The sequence below is a fragment of the Cebus imitator genome, unplaced genomic scaffold (genome assembly GCF_001604975.1).
Source record: "Cebus imitator isolate Cc_AM_T3 unplaced genomic scaffold, Cebus_imitator-1.0 Scaffold26, whole genome shotgun sequence".
NCBI classification, from domain to species: domain Eukaryota; kingdom Metazoa; phylum Chordata; class Mammalia; order Primates; family Cebidae; genus Cebus; species Cebus imitator.
Window position 1 is genome coordinate 10,093,458 of NW_016107341.1, and position 18,773 is coordinate 10,112,230.

Here is an 18,773-nt window from a genome sequence, read left to right on the forward strand (position 1 = left end):
AAAAAAAAAAAAAAAAAAAAAGCCTGCCATTGCTTTTAAAGAACGGCTGGGCTTGGTGGCTCATGTCTGTAATCCTAATACTTCAGGAGGCCAAGGTGAGTGGATCACTTGAGGTCAGAAGTTTGAGAACAGCCTGGCCAACGTGGCGAAACCCCATCCCTACTAAAAATACAAAAAAAAAGCCAGATGTGGTGGTGGGTACCTGTAATCCCAGGTACTCAGGAGGTGTAGGCAGAAGAATCACTTGAAGCTAGGCAGCAGAGGTTGCAGTGAGCTGAGATCGCCCCACTGCACTCCAGCCTGGGCAACAGAGTGAGACTCTTAATAAAAAAAAAAAAAATTAAAATTAAAATATCAAGTGGTGAAGCAGCTAGAGCAAGATTGAGGGTCTCAAAAAAGGAAACTGAAGAGGACAATGAGAGAAGTGGAGGTTCTAGTATCTCTAACTGCTGTTTACATCCCACAAGCCAAAGTCAGATACCTAAGTGATCATCAGAGAACAGGGTGCTGACCCAGTTACATCCTTAAAATTCATCAATGGTGCCTCTGTAAGATATTAGTAAGCCAGCTGGTGAAGAATATAAGCCACAAGCCAGGCAGAAAAGACAAGAGAGCAGATAAGGTTGAACCACTACCACAGACTTTTTTGTGTATTTATAAATACTACCCACTGCATTCTGGTTTCATGGCTTTAAAAAGAGATGACTGTCTCTGTTAGAGATGCTTTTTCATAATTAATTTCAGAGTCATTTATTAATTATCTTTTATAGTTAATAAAAGATAAGAGGGAGCTATGTTTGGGTTTGGAGAACAATGACAATTATCTAAGTGTCAATCTTCACCTCCCCTCTAAACCATAAAAGATAAAGAGAAAAGAAATAAAACTGCACAGGACCCATACGTTCATCATTACTAAAATTAAGAGAACAATACAACCTTCAAATTACTTGTAAATAAAGTAAAAACAAATTCCAACAGAGCTCCCTTAGCCTGTCTGCAGCTGCCATAAGCCTATAGATAGAGTGGGAGAGAGGATGTCTAAAAGACTCTGTCCTAAGAGTGCAGCGGGGAAGAGAGCTTAGAGGAAACACAGACAAAATCATGCTGTATACAGAGGGGGGAAAATGTTTTTTTTCTCTGTAGTCACACCACTCTCAATACTTCCAGAACAATTCACTTCTGATACCAGATGTGTGGGTTTTTCCACACATTGACCAATTCTATGACACCAGCTAGGTGTTCTACAATTTAATCAATTCTGACATTAACTGGAGTTAGCACACACCCCACAGGTTAAGAGCTCAATCTCAGTAGATGTCAGATGCCAATCGCAAGTCCCAGGTTGTCACCTGGACTTCTGATGGACCAGCTATTAATTAGGGTTCCCATAACTACCTTCTTGGGCTTGATAATTTGCTAGGAAAACTCAAAAAATTTAGGGAAGCATGTTTACCAGTTTATTACATAATAAAGAATACCAATGAACAGCCAGATGAAAAGTTACATAGGGCTAGGTATAGAGGTCCTGAGTGCAGGAACTTCTGCCCCTACAGAGTTGGGGTGCACCCCTCTCCTGGCATATGGATGTGCTTGCCAACCTGGAAGTACTCTAAACCCTATAGTTCACGGATTTTTATGGAGGCTTCAGCATGCAGACACCATGGATTATTAGCTCAATCTCGAGCCCCTCTCCCCTTCCCAAACAATGGGGAAAGGAGCAGAAAGTTCAAAGATTCTAATCATGGCCTGGCCTTTCTGATGACCACCCCCCAACCAAGAAATCACCAAAAGTTACCCACTAGAACAGAATATACACCCAGGAAACTCCAAGGAATTAGGAGTTCTGCATCAGGAACCATGGCCAAAGACCAAATATTAGAACAAAAGATACCATTACCCCTATTGCTCAGGAAGTTACAAGGCCTTTAAGGAGCTCTGTGCCAGGACTGTGGACAGAGATCAAAAAATATATATATATATCCTATAAATATATATAATATATATTATATATTATATTATAATATTTTATATATATGTATATATATATATATATTTGAAGAGAAATTTTGGCATCAGTAAGTGCCAAAATACTGAATAGGACTAGGTAGTTCATAAGGCTTGAAAATGGGGACACCACCAATATTCCTGGCAGCCAAGTCAGATGCATGGACATCATCTTCGACCACATCTTCACATTCGTGCCTCATCCAAACTATCAACAATTTCATAGATTTTGCTATCTAAATGTTCTCTAATCCATTTCCTTCTCCCCAGCCTTCCTGTTACTTCCCTTGTTCAGGTTGCTATACTCTCACCCCTGGACTATAACAAGAACCTCTTATAATTTCTACCTTCATTGTTGGTAGCTCTCCTTTTCCCCTTCTGCTCTTCAATCTAACTTCCACATTCCTTGTTAAAGTGATTTTTCTGACAGATAAACTTGCCTGGCATTCCCATGCTGGATTAGGTACCTCACCTGTATCCTCCCATAGCTTCCTACATGTCTTTATCACAGCATTATGACTAAAAGCATCACTTTGGAATTAGACATTTTATACACTAGCTCATGTGCTTGTTTCATGTATTAGGAAAAGGTTTTTAACTCTTGGAACCTCCAGTTTGTAAAATAGAATTAAAAGTATTACCTACCTCATAAAGCAGGAAATTAATACATGGGAAATACAACAGTGCCTGACATATAGTAGTGCCAAATTGATATTAGCTGACAACCACCACATAGTATTGAATTTTTCTGTTTGTAAATATGCCTAACACACTAGATCTAGCCTCATCATTAAAAAAAAAAAAAAAAAAGTCTAGTGATTTCTGTTTTCAAAAACCAAACAGATTATCCATATCCCCTACAGAGAAAGTCTAATCCAAAATGTTTTGGGTTCTATCACTGAGCAAGATGTCACATTTTCACAATATTAATTAATCTGAGGCTGGGCACAGTGGCTCACGTCTGTAATCCCAGCATTTTGGGAGGCTAAAGCGGGCAGATCACCTGAGATCAGGAGTTCGTGACTGGCCTGGCCAACATGGTGAAACACCGTCTCTACTAAAAATACAAAACTTAGCTGGGCATGGTGGCACTCGCCTGTAATCCCAGCTGCTTGGAAGGCTGAGGTGGGAAAACAGTCTGAGACTGGGAGGCAGGGGTTGCAGTGAGCCGAGATCGTGCCACTGCATACAAGCCTGGACAATAGAGCAAGACTTCGTCTCCAAAAAAAAAAAAAAAAAAATTAATCTGAAATGAGATGGTTTGAGCATGATCTTACATGAAGGTATACAGTAGCCTAATTAATCATCTAAGCTCTTTCCAACTTGCTAATTGCAAATAATATCCTAGCGTTGTACTAAGGAAGCATAAGACTCATTCTTAGGTTTAATGGACATGACCAAAATAGCTGAACTTTAGGGCAGCCACAGGCCCCACCTATGTGAGCACAGCCAGACCACCAGGCTGCAGGGTAGACTACACACAGAGCATTTGCTTATGACAGCCACAGGCTCAATGCTCGCCAATGGTGGCTGTCCACCTGCACTGCTAACCTGTAGCTCTTCTGTATGACCTACAATCTAAGAATGGTGTTTACATATTTTAAGTGGTTGAAAAAAAAGCAAAAGAACAATAATATTTTGTGATATATGAAAATGATATGAAATTCAAATTTTCAGTGTCCATAAAGAAAGTTTTATTGTAACACAGCAACTCTCATTTGTTTACATATTGTCTATGGCTGTTTCTATGCTCAATGGCAAAGTTGAGAAGTTGCGACAGACACTGTATGGCCTGCAAAACCTAACATAGAAACTACCTGACCTTTCAGAACTTTACAGAAAAAAAAAAAGCCTACCCCTGCTCTAGTGTGCAAGCTCCTGTCTGCTTCACAACTGTAGTCACTCTAGGGCAGTGTACTGTTGTGGGGTAAGTGAATTGCTTAAGAAAATATGCCCATGTAAGAGGCAGAATTGGAATAAAAATTAGGATTTTTGACAGCTAGGCCCACATTCCCTATATTATATTATTACTTTTGCTATCAGAGAGCTAATCCATATACTTCCATAGGAAAAAGAGCTTTGTCATTTAAATGGATGATTAATTTTTAAAATAAAATATAGACAAAAAGGTAATTCTTTAAAAAAACATTTTTTTTTTTTTGAGATGGAGTCTCTCTCTGTTGCCCAGGCTAGAATGCAGTGGCACCATCTCAACTCACTGCAACCTCCACCTCCTGGGTTCCAGCGATTCTCCTGCCTTAGCCTCCAGAGTAGCTGGGACTACAGGCATACAGCACCATGCGTGGCTAATTTTTTTTGTATTTTTAGTAGAGATGGGGTTTTACCATGTTGGCCAGACTGGTCTCAAACTGCTGGCCTCAGGTAATCCACCTGCCTTGGCCTCCCAATATGCTGAGGTTACAGGCGTGAGCCACCACACCCAGCCGACAAACCAATTTTTATTACTTGCTTTGAATATTGACCATGATGTATTGGCTTTAGCCTAGAAATATATAATCATATGACATCTCTCTATATACAATTTGGGTGTAATAAATACATATACACACTGAAATATGTATATGATCTAATATATACCAAGGTGTATACATATATTTAATTTACCCACATATACTAGACATAGATGTACATTTACATATATTTGCATGTAAACACACATATATGCACGCTTTCACTGCATACACACCTGTCAGTCCCTGTGGTGCACCCTGATGAAACCTGATTTTTTCCTGCTAATACCATTTCTTAACTACCTCAACCTACTAACAATGAAATAATTAGAAATTTTTGTCTAGCTGCAAGGTTTTCATTTAAAGATAATCTGCATAAAAATATACATTCATGTGTATGGATAGTATATAAATATATTTATATTATGCTTCATTCTAGGAAAGGGGAATGAGAAATGCTAACTAGATTAACAGTATGAAAAGCAACCAGAATAAATAATTGGATTTATTCCATTGGTTCTATCAAAAAAATTTAGTAAGATGGAAGTTCTAATATGTCTGTAGCATAACACCACATTTAAGCCAAGTCCTTTGCCATACTTGGCTGTTATTTAACTGACTTCATAAAATGCTCAAGAAAAAGATTTCTTAAGAAATGCTCAGTTACAGCTGCATCAAACATCTTCTCCAAAATGACTTTCAAGAGCACCAAATAATTTTAGTGTAACATAACCATTTGAATGTCTGTTGTTCTCAGAAAAGAACTAAAGTTGGAGAAAGTAATTAAAGCCAGATCCTAAAAGTCAACACATCTGAGGCTCCAGACACTGACTCTGCATGTGCTGTGGTTTCCACTAAACACTAAAATGAGGTAATTTTTTATTCTTATTATGTTCACAACTCTTGCAAAACCTAACCAGGGTGAAAACTGTATTAATTTTTCTCATTAAGTGAATTATGTAGTGTATAAGTTTTTCAAGGTCTTGTGCTAAAAACAGAATCTCTCCTATAGTTACCTTTTCTTAGTAACAAGAGAGCATTCTTGATAAAGTGAGGATAATCTAAACATCTCAATTTACTCACCTTATTTTACTCTCTTTTGCTCTCTTTTTAAATCCAGATTAGGAATTGTGAAATTAGCTTATATGTCACTTTCTCCTCCCCTTGCTTTGTCTGTTCCCTTTTGGGACTTAATAATTGGGCTGAAGAAAGATTATCACATGCCCAGAAGTATGAACCTTGGAAGAGGTAAAACTGGAGCCACAACACAGACACACACAGACATATGCATATCAAAAGCAGGGAGGAGAAAAAGAGGGATGAGGACTGATGAAAAAGAAAAATTTCAGGGTGGGGGTAAGGGGAGGAAACTCAGAGGATGGGTCAATAGGTACAGCAATCCACCATGGCACATGTATACCTATGTAACAAAGCTGCATGTTCTACACACGTATCCTTGTTTGTTTGTCTTTTTAGAAAAAATAAAGGGAAAAAAAGAAAATTTATTTTTCATGGACTAGAGTAGAACAACTAATCTTTTAGACTACTGAAAAGAAATACATGTCAGTTTTTAAAAGATTAAATTGTTTTAAAGATATGCCAAAACCCAACTGTATGGTCATATAGTTAGCAAATGGGTAAGTGCTTTCATCTACAGTCTCAGAGCACCTAAAAATAGTACAATTTTTAGGCTCCAAAGAGTGAAAAGAAAAATGTCTGGACCCCGCAGCATCAAAAATAAATGATAGAAAACATTGGTCTCCTGATACTTAACATCAAATTTTGGTCAATACTCTTTCACCCCAAGGATGAGAGGGGCACCCAAAATTAATCAAGGATGCGTATTAAGAAGCCATGTCATCACCATGGTGGGTTTCAATACTTCTAAATTGGTCAAATATAATTGATCACCATATGAGAACTATAACCCAGTATTAGAAATGTCAATATTTTAAACTGTTGTTTCTAGTCTATCACTTTGTCAAAGATCTTTTGAAAGCCTGACTATATTGTATTTATAGATGAAGCTTTGTGTAAATGTATGTTTAACCCTTAAGTTAATTGCAGCAAGTCAATCATGGTTTAACTTTAGAGCAATCTTTTGGCTTTTTCTCTTAGTAGGTTACATACATCTAAATGGTTGCAACCCTTTTTGTTATTAAAGAGTTATATTTCCAATACGGAAGTTTCTAGTCCTCTCTGGGATATTTGTTTTATGTTTGTTTATTTAACTCTATACTATTGAATATACTACCAGACAGATTTCTTAGGGACTTCTTAGAACATTAGTACCCCTGGTCTAATATTGGGGGAAACTGACATTATGTGACACTAATGCTCCTTAAAGTAGATTCCCTTAAGTATAATTACATTGTTCAGACACAATGAGAAACAGCAAAAATAATTTGAAAAAATTTTTTCTCACTAAGCTGTCAATCAACCATATAGAAGAGCAGTTCTCTGTTTCTACCTTTCACTTCCATAAAACTGTTACTGAATTAGTTTGCTGAGAAGGTATAAGACTTCGGGCCAGTCATTTAAGCCCTCTTGGCCTTTGAGGTAATTTTTTATTCTTACTACCTTAACATTTGGGAGTTGGTTTAGATGTTTCTAAGATTCTTTCAGCTCCAGAAGTTTAGAATTCAATGCTAGAGGTCTAGAGCATCTTTTGACCTGGAATCCTCTACAGTCCACTAGTTGGGATGGTATTTTAACAGTCTCCTATTAGTCACGTTAAAACTTCTTGGAAAGTCTACTTCAAATTGACAGAGATAACTTCAGGTTTGCCATGCTTTGTGGACTTCTCAGCTATTATTGCATTATCTTCCTACTTGTGGGACAAACCCTTTATCTCAAAAACAAAATTTTTCTTTCTTTCTTCCCTCCCTCTCAGCTTCCCTCCTCCCTCCTTCTTCCCTCCTCTCCCTTCCCTTTCCTTCCCTTCCCTTCCTCCTTCCTCCTTTCTTCTCTTTCTCCTCTTCCCCTCTCCTCCTCCTCCTGCTCCTTCTTCTCTTCTTCTTCTTTTCTCTCTCTCTCTCTCTCTTTCTCTCTCTCTGTTCCTACTTTAGCTTCAGGTTTTTCTGAGTGGTTGGGGTTTTAAACTCTAAAGGCACATTTATCTGGAACTTCCAGTGTGTTTCAGTGCTTGCATTCCTAGGTTATTTCTTCCCTTCTTGTTCAATACATGTATGACACATGACTTTGGGGTTTTTTTCTAACAGCATATTGATATGCTTAAAGTGATGAAAAAAATTACACTGTGCCTTGCTCACAATATGTACTTTACAACTTCCTGCACATCACTCAAGATTAGGTTTAGGAATTTCACTTTTCTCATGAGCTCTTGAAGAATCAATTGAGCATGTAATCATTTATCCTAGCCAATTACTTATCTTATGCTTTCCATTCCTATAAAGGATGCTAGCAAGTATGTCTGAGTAGCTTAAGTTCCCAATTGCTGAGTATCTGGCATAATTTTTCAAACTCTCCCAACTTTCATGATTAGATTATATGACATTTCTATCTACAGGATACTTTGTTTATATGAGAAGAATTTTACCACACTGCAGTTCATCACTCTCCATGTAAAATGTCCTTGTTTATTTTGAATCGGACATGAGGAAGGGAGAGAGTAGACAGGCAAAAATGGGAAAATAAATCTCAATCACTTTGGCTGTGGAGAACTAACTAAGACCCCGGAGAAGAACTTGGTTCAACTAAGATCATACACGTTTTGTTACATTTCCAATCCACTTCTTTTTTTTCTACTGTGACCCACAAAATTTATTGAATTTATACTTAATTAAACTAAAAAGTTTCTGCACAGCAAAAGAAACAATCAGCAGAGTAAATAGACAATGCGCAGAGTGGGAGAAAATATTCACAATCTATACATCTGACAAAGGACTAATATCCAGAATCTATAAGAAACTCAAATTAGCAAGAAAAAAACCCAAAGAATCCCACCAAAAATTGGGCTAAGGACATGAATAGACAATTCTCAAAAGATGATATACAAACGTCTAACAAACATATGAAAAAAATGCTCAGCATCACTAATGATCAGGGAAATGCAAGTCAAAACCACAATGCAATACCACCTTACTTCTGCAAAACTGGTCATAATCAAAAAATCAAAAATTAATAGATGTTGGCAGGGATACAGTGAAAAGGGAACACTTCTTGGTGGGAATGTAAACTAGTGCAGCCACTATGGAAAACAGTGTGGAGATTCCTTAAAGAGCTAAAAGTAGAACTGTCATTTGATCCAGCAATCCCACTACTGAGTATCTACCCAGGGGAAAAGAAGTCATTGTACAAAAAAGATGCTTGCACAGGCACGCTTATAGCAGTACAATTCGCAAAGACAGAATTGGGGAACCAACCCAAATGTCCATCAACCAATGAGTGGATAAAGAAATTGTGGTATACACCATGGAATACATTTAGCCATAAAAAGGAATGAAATAATGGCATTCACAGTAACCTGAACGAAATTGGAGATCATTATTCTAAGTGAAGGAACTCAGGAATGGAAAAACCAAACATTGTATATTCTCACTCATAACTGGGACTAAGCTATGAGAATACAAAGGCATATGAATTATACAATGGATTTTGGGAACTTGGAGGAAAAGGCAGGAAGTGGGTGAGGAATAAAAGACTACAAATTAGGTACAGTGTATACTCCTCAGATGACGGGTGCACCAAAATCTCACAAATCACTGCTAAAGAACGTACTCATGTAGCCAAAGAGCACCTGTTCCCCAAAAAACGATAGAAATAAGAAATAAAGTGAATTAATAATTTTTTTAAAAAAATTCAATCTTAATTCTTTAACAGAAGATCTTAATTATCTTACCTGAATTCCATCATCAGTGATTCTATAACATGCAGATACAGAAAGTTCCTTCAAGTTTTTATGTCTGGAAAGTACATTCAAAGCCTAAAAATATTTAATATAAAGATAATTTTGTAATTATCATTTAGTATGGAATATATAGTTCCAATAACCATGTATACAAACTAACAACATAAAAAATTTATGAAATCTAAAAAATTTTAGCTGTTGTCATATTTATTTAAACTTAAAAAAGCATAAGATCACTTAGGTTAGACAATATCATTAAGTAAAATTTTCAAGTTGTCTCTAGTGTTTAACAAAAGGTTTCATGGAATCCCGGAGCCAGAAAACTCCTTAGTAGGTTATTATCTTGTCACTTGTTTCCAGATAAATGTTATCTGAATCAATATAAACAAATCCAACTTACTAATTTATTTTGAAGACACTTCATGTGGATAAAGAATCTATTTCTTAATATGTTTTTATTTATGCCTAACCAAAACATCTAAAAATCTTTAGCTCATTTTATAATGATTAATCGCTTGAAGAGGAAGAGAACAGATCTTTATGTAAAGGCTTAGAGACAGATAATCGTTCAGTAACAGACCACTTCTTTTCCAGGTTAAAAGCCTTAGATTTTTTCATTTAAAAAAATAGATTGCACTTTCAGCCCTTAGTTTGTTTATGTGTGATTGTGTCGTCCCATTTCTCAGTACTTTTTTTTCCCCAAATTTACTGGCATGACACTCAGATAAGGAACTGACAAATGTGGCTTATTGACGCCATCCTCCTGTTTTTCATTCAGGATCATATTACTTTTACATAATCCCATACACTGTGCTTCCTAAACTAGGTGGACAAGATCAGAGTTGGTTTTTTTTCCCCATTCTATGATTCCAGGGCTGGCTGGCAGGGAAAATACCAGAAATGACACATAGATTTGTCCTTTTTATATTTTATTTGTAGGATTGGTTTATATTTTATTGATCTTAAATACAACATTTGGACCACAATTGAAAATGGGCTATGCAAACATTATATCCTGTTTTTTTCTTCCTAATACACAGACTGGGCATTTTCATTAAAAAAAGAAAGTCTGGATTAAGTAAAATGTGTTTTATTTAAGCTTCTGCTTAAACTATGATTTCTAATTTGTTTAATGGGATTGGATACCATTTCAAAGTAAAATCACTCTGTGAATTCTTTTAACTTTTTAAAAACTTTCATTTACATTTATTTTATGATGACTTTATTCCTGTGTCATAAGTTTTCATTTGTTTCTCCAGTTTCTTCAGGGGTATCTTTTTCTTCTATGCAGCCTCATTCTTTCAATTTTATTGTGACTGTGGATTCTTTTGCTAGGAACACATTATGTTTTCTGCCTCCTTGTTTCAAAACAAAGTCTGACCAAACCCTGTGGAGCCATCACATGTGGTCTGGGTTCCAGATGTGGATGCTATTTTATTCATGTTGAAAGAATGGAAGAGTTTAGATATTCTCCAATAGAATCCAAATTGTTTGAACACAAATATCAAGTAGGAGATGCAAAGATTGTCTCTTTGCCATATACTTGATAATAGCTAAGTATGTTTTAATATCCCATAGAAAATTTGTCCTGTGAAACTATCTCTGAAGTTTTCACTTAGATTTCACTTTTATGCAGTCAAGTTAGAATTTTAAGATGAGCTGTGGACGGGCATGGTGGCTCATGCCTGTAATCCCAGCATTTTGGGAGGCCGAGGTGGGCAGATCACCTGAGGTCAGAAGTTCAAGACCAGGCTGGCCAACATGGTGAAACACCCCCACCCCCGTCTCTACTAAAAATACAAAAATTAGCCAGGCGTGGTGGCAGGCACCTGTAATCCCAGCTACTCGGGAGGCTGAGGCAGGAGAATCACTTGAACCCGGGAGGTGGAGGTTGCAGTGAGCTGAGATCGCATCATTGCACTCCAGCCTAAGTGACAAGAGTGAGACTTCATCTCCAAAAAAAAAAAAAAAAGATGACCTGTAAATGAAGTGCATTTGCTAAGTATGATATTTAACAGCATATATGCTCTTTACTACTTTATTCAAAATCATTAAAAATTAAAATATTAAAATGGAATGCCATGTCTCATCACTGTAATTGTTCATTAAAACATATGACCTAAAAACTGAATTGACCAACATTATTAGCCACTAGATAAATGTATAATGACATACCACAACATACCTACTAGGATGGCTATAATTTAAAATACAGATAATAAAATGTGTTGGTGAGGATGTGGACAAATTGGAACTGTCATATACTGCTAATGGAAATGTAAAATGAGTCAGCCACTTTGGAAAACAGTCTGGCATTTCCTCAAAAATTAAACAGAGTTATAATATTACCCAGCAATTCTACTCCTAGGTTTATACCCAAAAGCAATGAAAATCTATGTTTATACAAAGACAAGTACTTGAATGTTTATAGCAGTACTATTCATAATAAAATCCATGCATTTACAGTCAACAAAACCACCAAGCATATACACTGGGAAAAAGGACACCCTTTTCAATAAATGGTGCTGGGAGAACTTGACATCCATATGCAGAACAATGGAACTAGACTCCTATATCTCCATATACAAAAATCAACTCAAAACAGATTAAAGACTCAAACATAAGACCTGAAACTATAAAACTGTTAGAAGAAAAAACAAGGGGAATGGTTCAGGGCATTGATCTTGGCAAATATTTTCTGGCTAAGACTTCAAAACCAAAGGCAACAAAACAAAAACAGAAAAATGGATGATATCAAACTAAAAAGATTATACACAACAAAGGAAACAACAAAGTGAAGAGATAACCTGTAGAATGGGAGAAGACATGTGTAAACTAGTCTTACAACAAAGGGCTAATAACCAGAATATACAAGGAACTCAAACAACTCAACAGCAAATAAGCAAAATAATCTGATAAAAAGGGGACAAAGGAACTGAGAAAACATTTCTCAAAAGAAGACATATGTGAGGGTGATGCAGCTGCAACATCTGCCACCCCATTGATCACCAGGGTTGATTTAGCTGATCTGGCTGGCTAGGCAGGTGTCCCTTTGCTCCTTCTCTGTTCCATGTGTGTCCCTCCCAAAGCTGCGTGCTCAGTCAAAGAGGATGACCAACCCTGATAGAGGGGGACAAGTTATTGGTCTGGGTTATACAAGTAGCCGCACTCCCCTGCTCAAATCTCCAAACAACCCCTCAAGAAGACACACAAATAGTCAACAAACATATGAAAAATCATCATTATGGAAATGCAAATCAAAACCACAATGAGATATCATCTCATCCCAGTTAGAATGGCTATTATCTAAAAGACAAAAAATAACAATGCTAGTGAGGATGCAGATAAAAGAGAACTCCTAAACACTGTTGGTGAGAATATATATCAATACAGTCATTACAGAAAACAGTACAGAGATTTCTATAAAAACAGAACTACCATTTGATCCAGGAATCTCACTACTGGGTTTACCCAAAGGAAAGGAACTCAGTTTATCAAAGGGATACCTGCATTTCCATGTTTACGGCAGCACTACTCACAATAGCTAAGATATGGAATTAACTCAAATGTTCATCAACAGACAAATGGATAAAGAAAATGTGGCATTATACACACTGGAATACTATTCAGCCACAAAAAAGAATGAAAGCCTGTCATTTGCAGCAACATGGATGAGCCTGGAAGACATGATGTTAAGCAAAATAAGACAAGCACAGAAAGATAAATACCACATGTCCTCACTTGTGGAAGCTAAGAAAAAGTAGAGTGCAATTGTGGCTATCAGAGAATGGGAAAGATAGCAAGAAGGGAGAATGGGGAGAGCTTGGTTAATGATTACAAAATTACACTTTGATGGGATGAACGAGTTCAGGTATTCTGCAGCACTGTGGGGTGAAAGTGGTTAACCATAATTTATTGTATATTTTCAAAAAGCTAGAACAGAGGATTTTTAATGCTCACAACACAAAGAAATGATAAATGTTTGAGGTGATGGATGCTAATTACCATGAGTTGATCATTACACATATGGAAATAACAGTCTGCATTCCATAAATATGTAAAATTATGTGTAAACTAAAAAGAAAAGAAAAAAGTGGAAACAATCCAAATGCCTATCAATTGATGAAAGGATAAATAAAATGTATTAGGGAATCCTTCACCACCCATTTTATGAGACCATCATCATCCTGATACCAAAACCCGGCAGACACACAACTAAAAAAGAAAACTTTAGGCGAATATCCATGATGAACATAGATGCAAAAATCTTCAAAAAAATACTGGCAAACCAATTGCAACAGCACATCAAAAAGCTTATCCATCACGATCAAGTAGGCTTCACCCAGGGATGCAAGGCTGGTTCAACATATGCAAGTCTATAAACATAATTCATCACATACACAGAACCAAGACAAAAACCACATGATTATCTCAATAGATGCAGAGAAGGCCTTCAACAAAATTCAACAGCCCTTTATGCTAAAATCTCTCAATAAATTAGGTATTGATGGAACGTATCTCAAAATAATAAAAGTTATTTACAACAAACCCACAGCCAATATCATACTGAATGGGCAAAAACTGGAAGCATTCCCTTTGAAATATGGCACTAGACAAGGATGCCCCCTCTCACCACTCCTATTCAATATAGCATTGGAAGTTCTAGCCAGAGTAATCAGGCAAGAAAAATAAATAAAGAATATTTAATTAGGAAAAGAGAACATCAAATTGTCTCTATTTGCAGGTGACGTGATTGTATATTTAGAAGACCCCATTGTCTCAGCCCAAAATCTCCTGAAACTGATAAGCAACTTCAGCAAAGTCTCAGGAAACAAAATCATGTGAAAAAATCACAAGCATTCCTATATACCAATAGCAGACTTAAAGAGAGTCAAATCAAGAACGAACTGCCATTCACAATTGCTACAAAGAGAATAAAATACTTAGGAATGCAACTAACAAAGGATGTAAAGGACCTCTTCAAGGAGAACTAAAAACCACTGCTCAACGAAATAAGAGAGGACACAAACAGATGGACAAACATTCCATTTCATGGTTAGGAAGAATCAACTGTGAAAATGGCCATGCTGCCCAAATAAATTTACAGATTCAATGCTATCCCCATCAAGCTACCAATGACCTTCAACTGGAAAAAACTACCTTAAATTCATATGGAACCAAAAGAGAGCCCACATAGGCAAGTCAATTCTAAGCAAAAAGAACAAAGCTGGAGGCATCACACTACCTTATTTCAAATTATACTATAAGGCTACAGTAATCAAAACAGCATGGTATTGGTACCAAAACAGAAATATAGACCAATGAAACAGAACAGAGGCCTCAGAGGCAACACCACACATGTACAACGATCTGATCTTTGACAAACCTGACAAAAACAAGCAATGGGGAAAGGATTCCCTGTTTAATAAATGGTGTTGGGAAAACTGGCTAGCCATGTGCAGAAAGCAGAAACTGGACCCCTTCCTGACAACCATTCACTAAAATTAACTCCAGATGGATTAAAGACTTAAACATAAGACCTAACACCATAAAAACCCTAGAAGAAAATCCAGGCAAAACCATTCAGGAAATAGGCATAGGAAAGGACTTCATGGTAAGACACCAAAAGCATTGGCAACAAAAGCCAAAATAGACAAATGGGATCTAATTAAACTCCAGAGCTTCTGCACAGCAAAAGAAACATGCAATAGAGTGAACAAGCAACCAACAAAATGGGAAAAAATATTTGCAATCTGCCTATCTAAGGACTTATATCCATAATCTACCAAGAACTAAAACTAATTTGCAAGAAAAAAACAAATAAATCCATTCAAAAGTCAGTCAAGGATATGAACAGACACTTTACAAAAGAACACATACATGAGGGCAACAAACATGAAAAAACGCTCATCATCCCTGGTCATTAGAGAAATGCAAATCAAAACCACACTGAGATACCATCTCATACCATTTAGAATGGCAATCATTAAAAAATCTGGAGACAACAGATGCTGGAGAGGATGTGGACAAATAGGAACACTTTTACACTGTTGGTGGGAGTGTAAATTAGTTCAACCATTGTGGAAGACAGTGTGGTGCTTCCTCAAGGTCCTAGAAATAGAAATTCCATTTGACCCAGCAATCCCATTACTGGGTATATATCCAAAGGATTATAAATCGTTCTATTATAAGGACACATGCACACTAATGTTCACTGAAGCACTGTTTACAATAACAAAGACTTGGAACCAACCAAAATGCCCATCAATGATACACTGGACAGGGAAAATGCAGCACATACACACCATGGAATACTATGCAGCCATAACAAACGACGAGTTCATGTCCTTTGTAGGGACATGGATGAACCTGGAAACTCATTCTCAGCAAACTGACCCAAGAACAGAAAATCAAACACCACATGTTCTCACTCATAGGTGGGTGCTGAACAATGAGAACACATGGACACAGGGAGGGGAGCAACACACACTGTGGTCTGTGGGGGGGAACTAGGGGAGGGACAGTGGGGGGTAGGGAGTTGGGGAGGGACAACATGGGGAGAAATGCCAGATATAGGTGATGGGGAGAAATGCCAGATATAGGTGATGGGGAGGAAGGCAGCAAACCACATTGCCATGTATGTACCTATGCAACAATCTTGCACATTCTTCACATGTACCCCAAAACCTAAAACACAATAAAATATACATATATATACACATATATATATAATAAATAAAATGTGTTATGTTCATATAATGGAATATTATTTGGTAATACAAAGTAATACTGATGCATGATACTATATGAATGAAACTTGGAAATATCATCCTAAGTAAAAGAAGACAGACGCAAAAGGCCACACATTGTGCCTGTGGCTCATGCCTGTAATCCCAGCACTTTGAAGGCCGAGGTGGGCGGATCATGATGTCAAGAGATTGAGACCATCCTGGCCAACATGGTGAAACCCCATCTCTACCAAAAAACAGGAAAATTAGCTGGGAGTGGTGGCGCACGCCTGTAGTCCCAGCTACTCGGGAGGCTTCTCTAGCTTGAACCCAGCTACTTGGGAGAATCGCTCGAATCCAGGAGGTGGAGGTTGCATTGAGCTGAGATTGCTTCACTGCACTCCAGTCTGGTGACAGAATGAGACTCCATCTCAAGTCAATAAATATTAAAGTCCTGGAGGCTGGCTGGTGCCAACGTTTTAACCCTGGGAGGGACAGGAAGAGTAGAGTGGGAATACAATCCAAAAATGAGGAGGCAAGAGGAGCCAGCAAAATGGAGTGACTCGGCCTCAGTGGGGCAAAGGGCAGACTGATGCTTACTTTTCAGGAGAGCTGTGGCATCGTTGTAATGCAAATCATCCTTGGTCTCCTTCATAAGTCAGCCAAACTCATGAATGTTTTTGCTGGAGAGAGGTTTTGCTTTTATTTTCCCAAAGCATAAAAAGAGACTACAATTTACAGTCAGGTGAAGTGCAGAGGAAAGCAGGTGGAGTGGTAGCCTGGGGAAATCACCAGCATCGTAGGTTGCATGAGAATTCGAGGCACCAGAAATTCACAGGAATACTGGGGAGCACTTTGCTCCTCTATACCTCATGGAATTAAGGGGCTTGAATCTTAGGGGCCCAGGAGTCCCGGGTAGAAAATTGGCTTCATTATAGCTCCAGTATCAGGTTCATTGAGGGGTGTATCAAGACATAAGGCTCAAAAGGAAGTAGGCACCAAGTCACAAGAACTTCATACCTTATTCTAAGGAATCTGGACTTCATCCTAGACAACAGAACTTTCTGTCTCTAGGGAATATGAGTTGGTACATAAGTCACCGTAATGAGGTCCCTTATGTATCAACTCACTCTCTACAGAAAGAATGAGGTACGTATTTCAAGAGAGCTATAGGGACCACACAGCAGGGAACGAATGCTTCCAGTTGGAAGAAAGAGGTAGCAGGCTAGAAATGAGTTTCACAAAGGAAGGAGATTTTGAATGAAGACTTAAAGATCAACTATCATTTTGACAAGTGAAACAATGGGAACAGTGTTTCAGGCTGAGGAAATAGCATAAACAAAGACTTCATGTGGAAAATGTGAGCTGTTGGGAAGTAGTTCAGTTTGGGGTCACTGGGAGTAGTGGGAGGGAAAATGGAACACAGCCAGGAACAGATACATGCACACAGACATTTGAGAGCACACAAATCCTTCAACACTACACTTTCCTCATACTTCTTCATCTGGAATTGTTTAGCTGATGTACATAGACAACAGCAATGAACTAGTTACCAAATGTTGGAATGCTGTGTGTGTGAGAGAGTGTGTGTGTGTGTGTGTGTGTGTGTGTGTGGTGTGTACTTACTATACCACTGAGTCATACATCTGGCTTAGACTATCACCAACATAAACAGAAACATGCTTCCCCAACTCTCTATATTGAAATGTACAGAAATGTTTAAAGAATGTTTACAAAGAATACCTATATACCCTTTACCTAAATTCACCAATTATAAACATTTTGCCACATTTATTTAATTATGTATATGAACATACATATTTGATTCATATATATGTATATGTATAGTTTATATATATATATGTGGTTATATATATATATACACACACATATATATGCACATAAATAAACATAAATTTCCCTGAACCACTTGAAAATAAGTTTCAGATAGCATGATGCTTTATCCCTAAATATTTCATGTGCATCTCCTTAGGAATAAGGACATTTGTCTATGTAACTATACATTACGTATATATCGTATAGACATATATGGTATTATGATACCCAAGAAAATTAACAGTAGTAATACCATAATATCTAGTACAAAGTCAACAATCAAATATTTTAGACCCATTTTGTGCAATGGATTTGGTTATCATGACTTTTTAGTCTTTTTTTCTTTAAATTTTCTTTTAAGACACTGACTTTTTAATGGGTCTAGGCCAGTTACTATGTAGAATGTCCCACATTCCGGATTTATCTAATTGTTCCTTATGATTACATTCAAGGTAAGCTGTTTTTTTTTTTTTTTTTTTTTTTTTTTTTTTTAAAAATATTTTTTTTTTTTTTTTTTTTTTTTTGCAAAAACACTACTGAATTATTGTAGCATCCCATTGGGAGGCACATATGTCCAGTTGTTCCACAATTGGTGATGCTGTTGGCCCACTTGGTTCAGACGATGACTACCACAGATCTGTTCATTAGAAGAGGTATATTTGCCATTTTTATTTAAAAAATAATTTGTTGAGACATTATAGTACACATAGAATATTCTGCAAACATGAGAAGTGTTTGTTATAAAGAATATATAGTAACATACTTAGTTTCCAAAAGCAGTATACAAAATTATATCTGCAGGCTGGGCACAGTGGCTCACGCCTGTGATCCCAACACTATGGGAGGTCGAGGTGGGTGGATCAC

At 37.2% G+C, this 18,773-nt stretch overlaps 1 protein-coding gene across 1 annotated transcript in view; it reads right to left on the minus strand.

The window, feature by feature from the left end:
- FBXL13 (F-box and leucine rich repeat protein 13) overlaps positions 1 to 18,773 on the minus strand; it is a 247,122-nt gene that overhangs the window by 39,089 nt on the left and 189,260 nt on the right. The window contains exon 18 of the mRNA XM_037736579.1: positions 9,337 to 9,420. Coding sequence (XP_037592507.1) covers positions 9,337 to 9,420 — 84 coding nt within the window. The remainder of the gene's footprint in view (positions 1 to 9,336; positions 9,421 to 18,773) is intronic.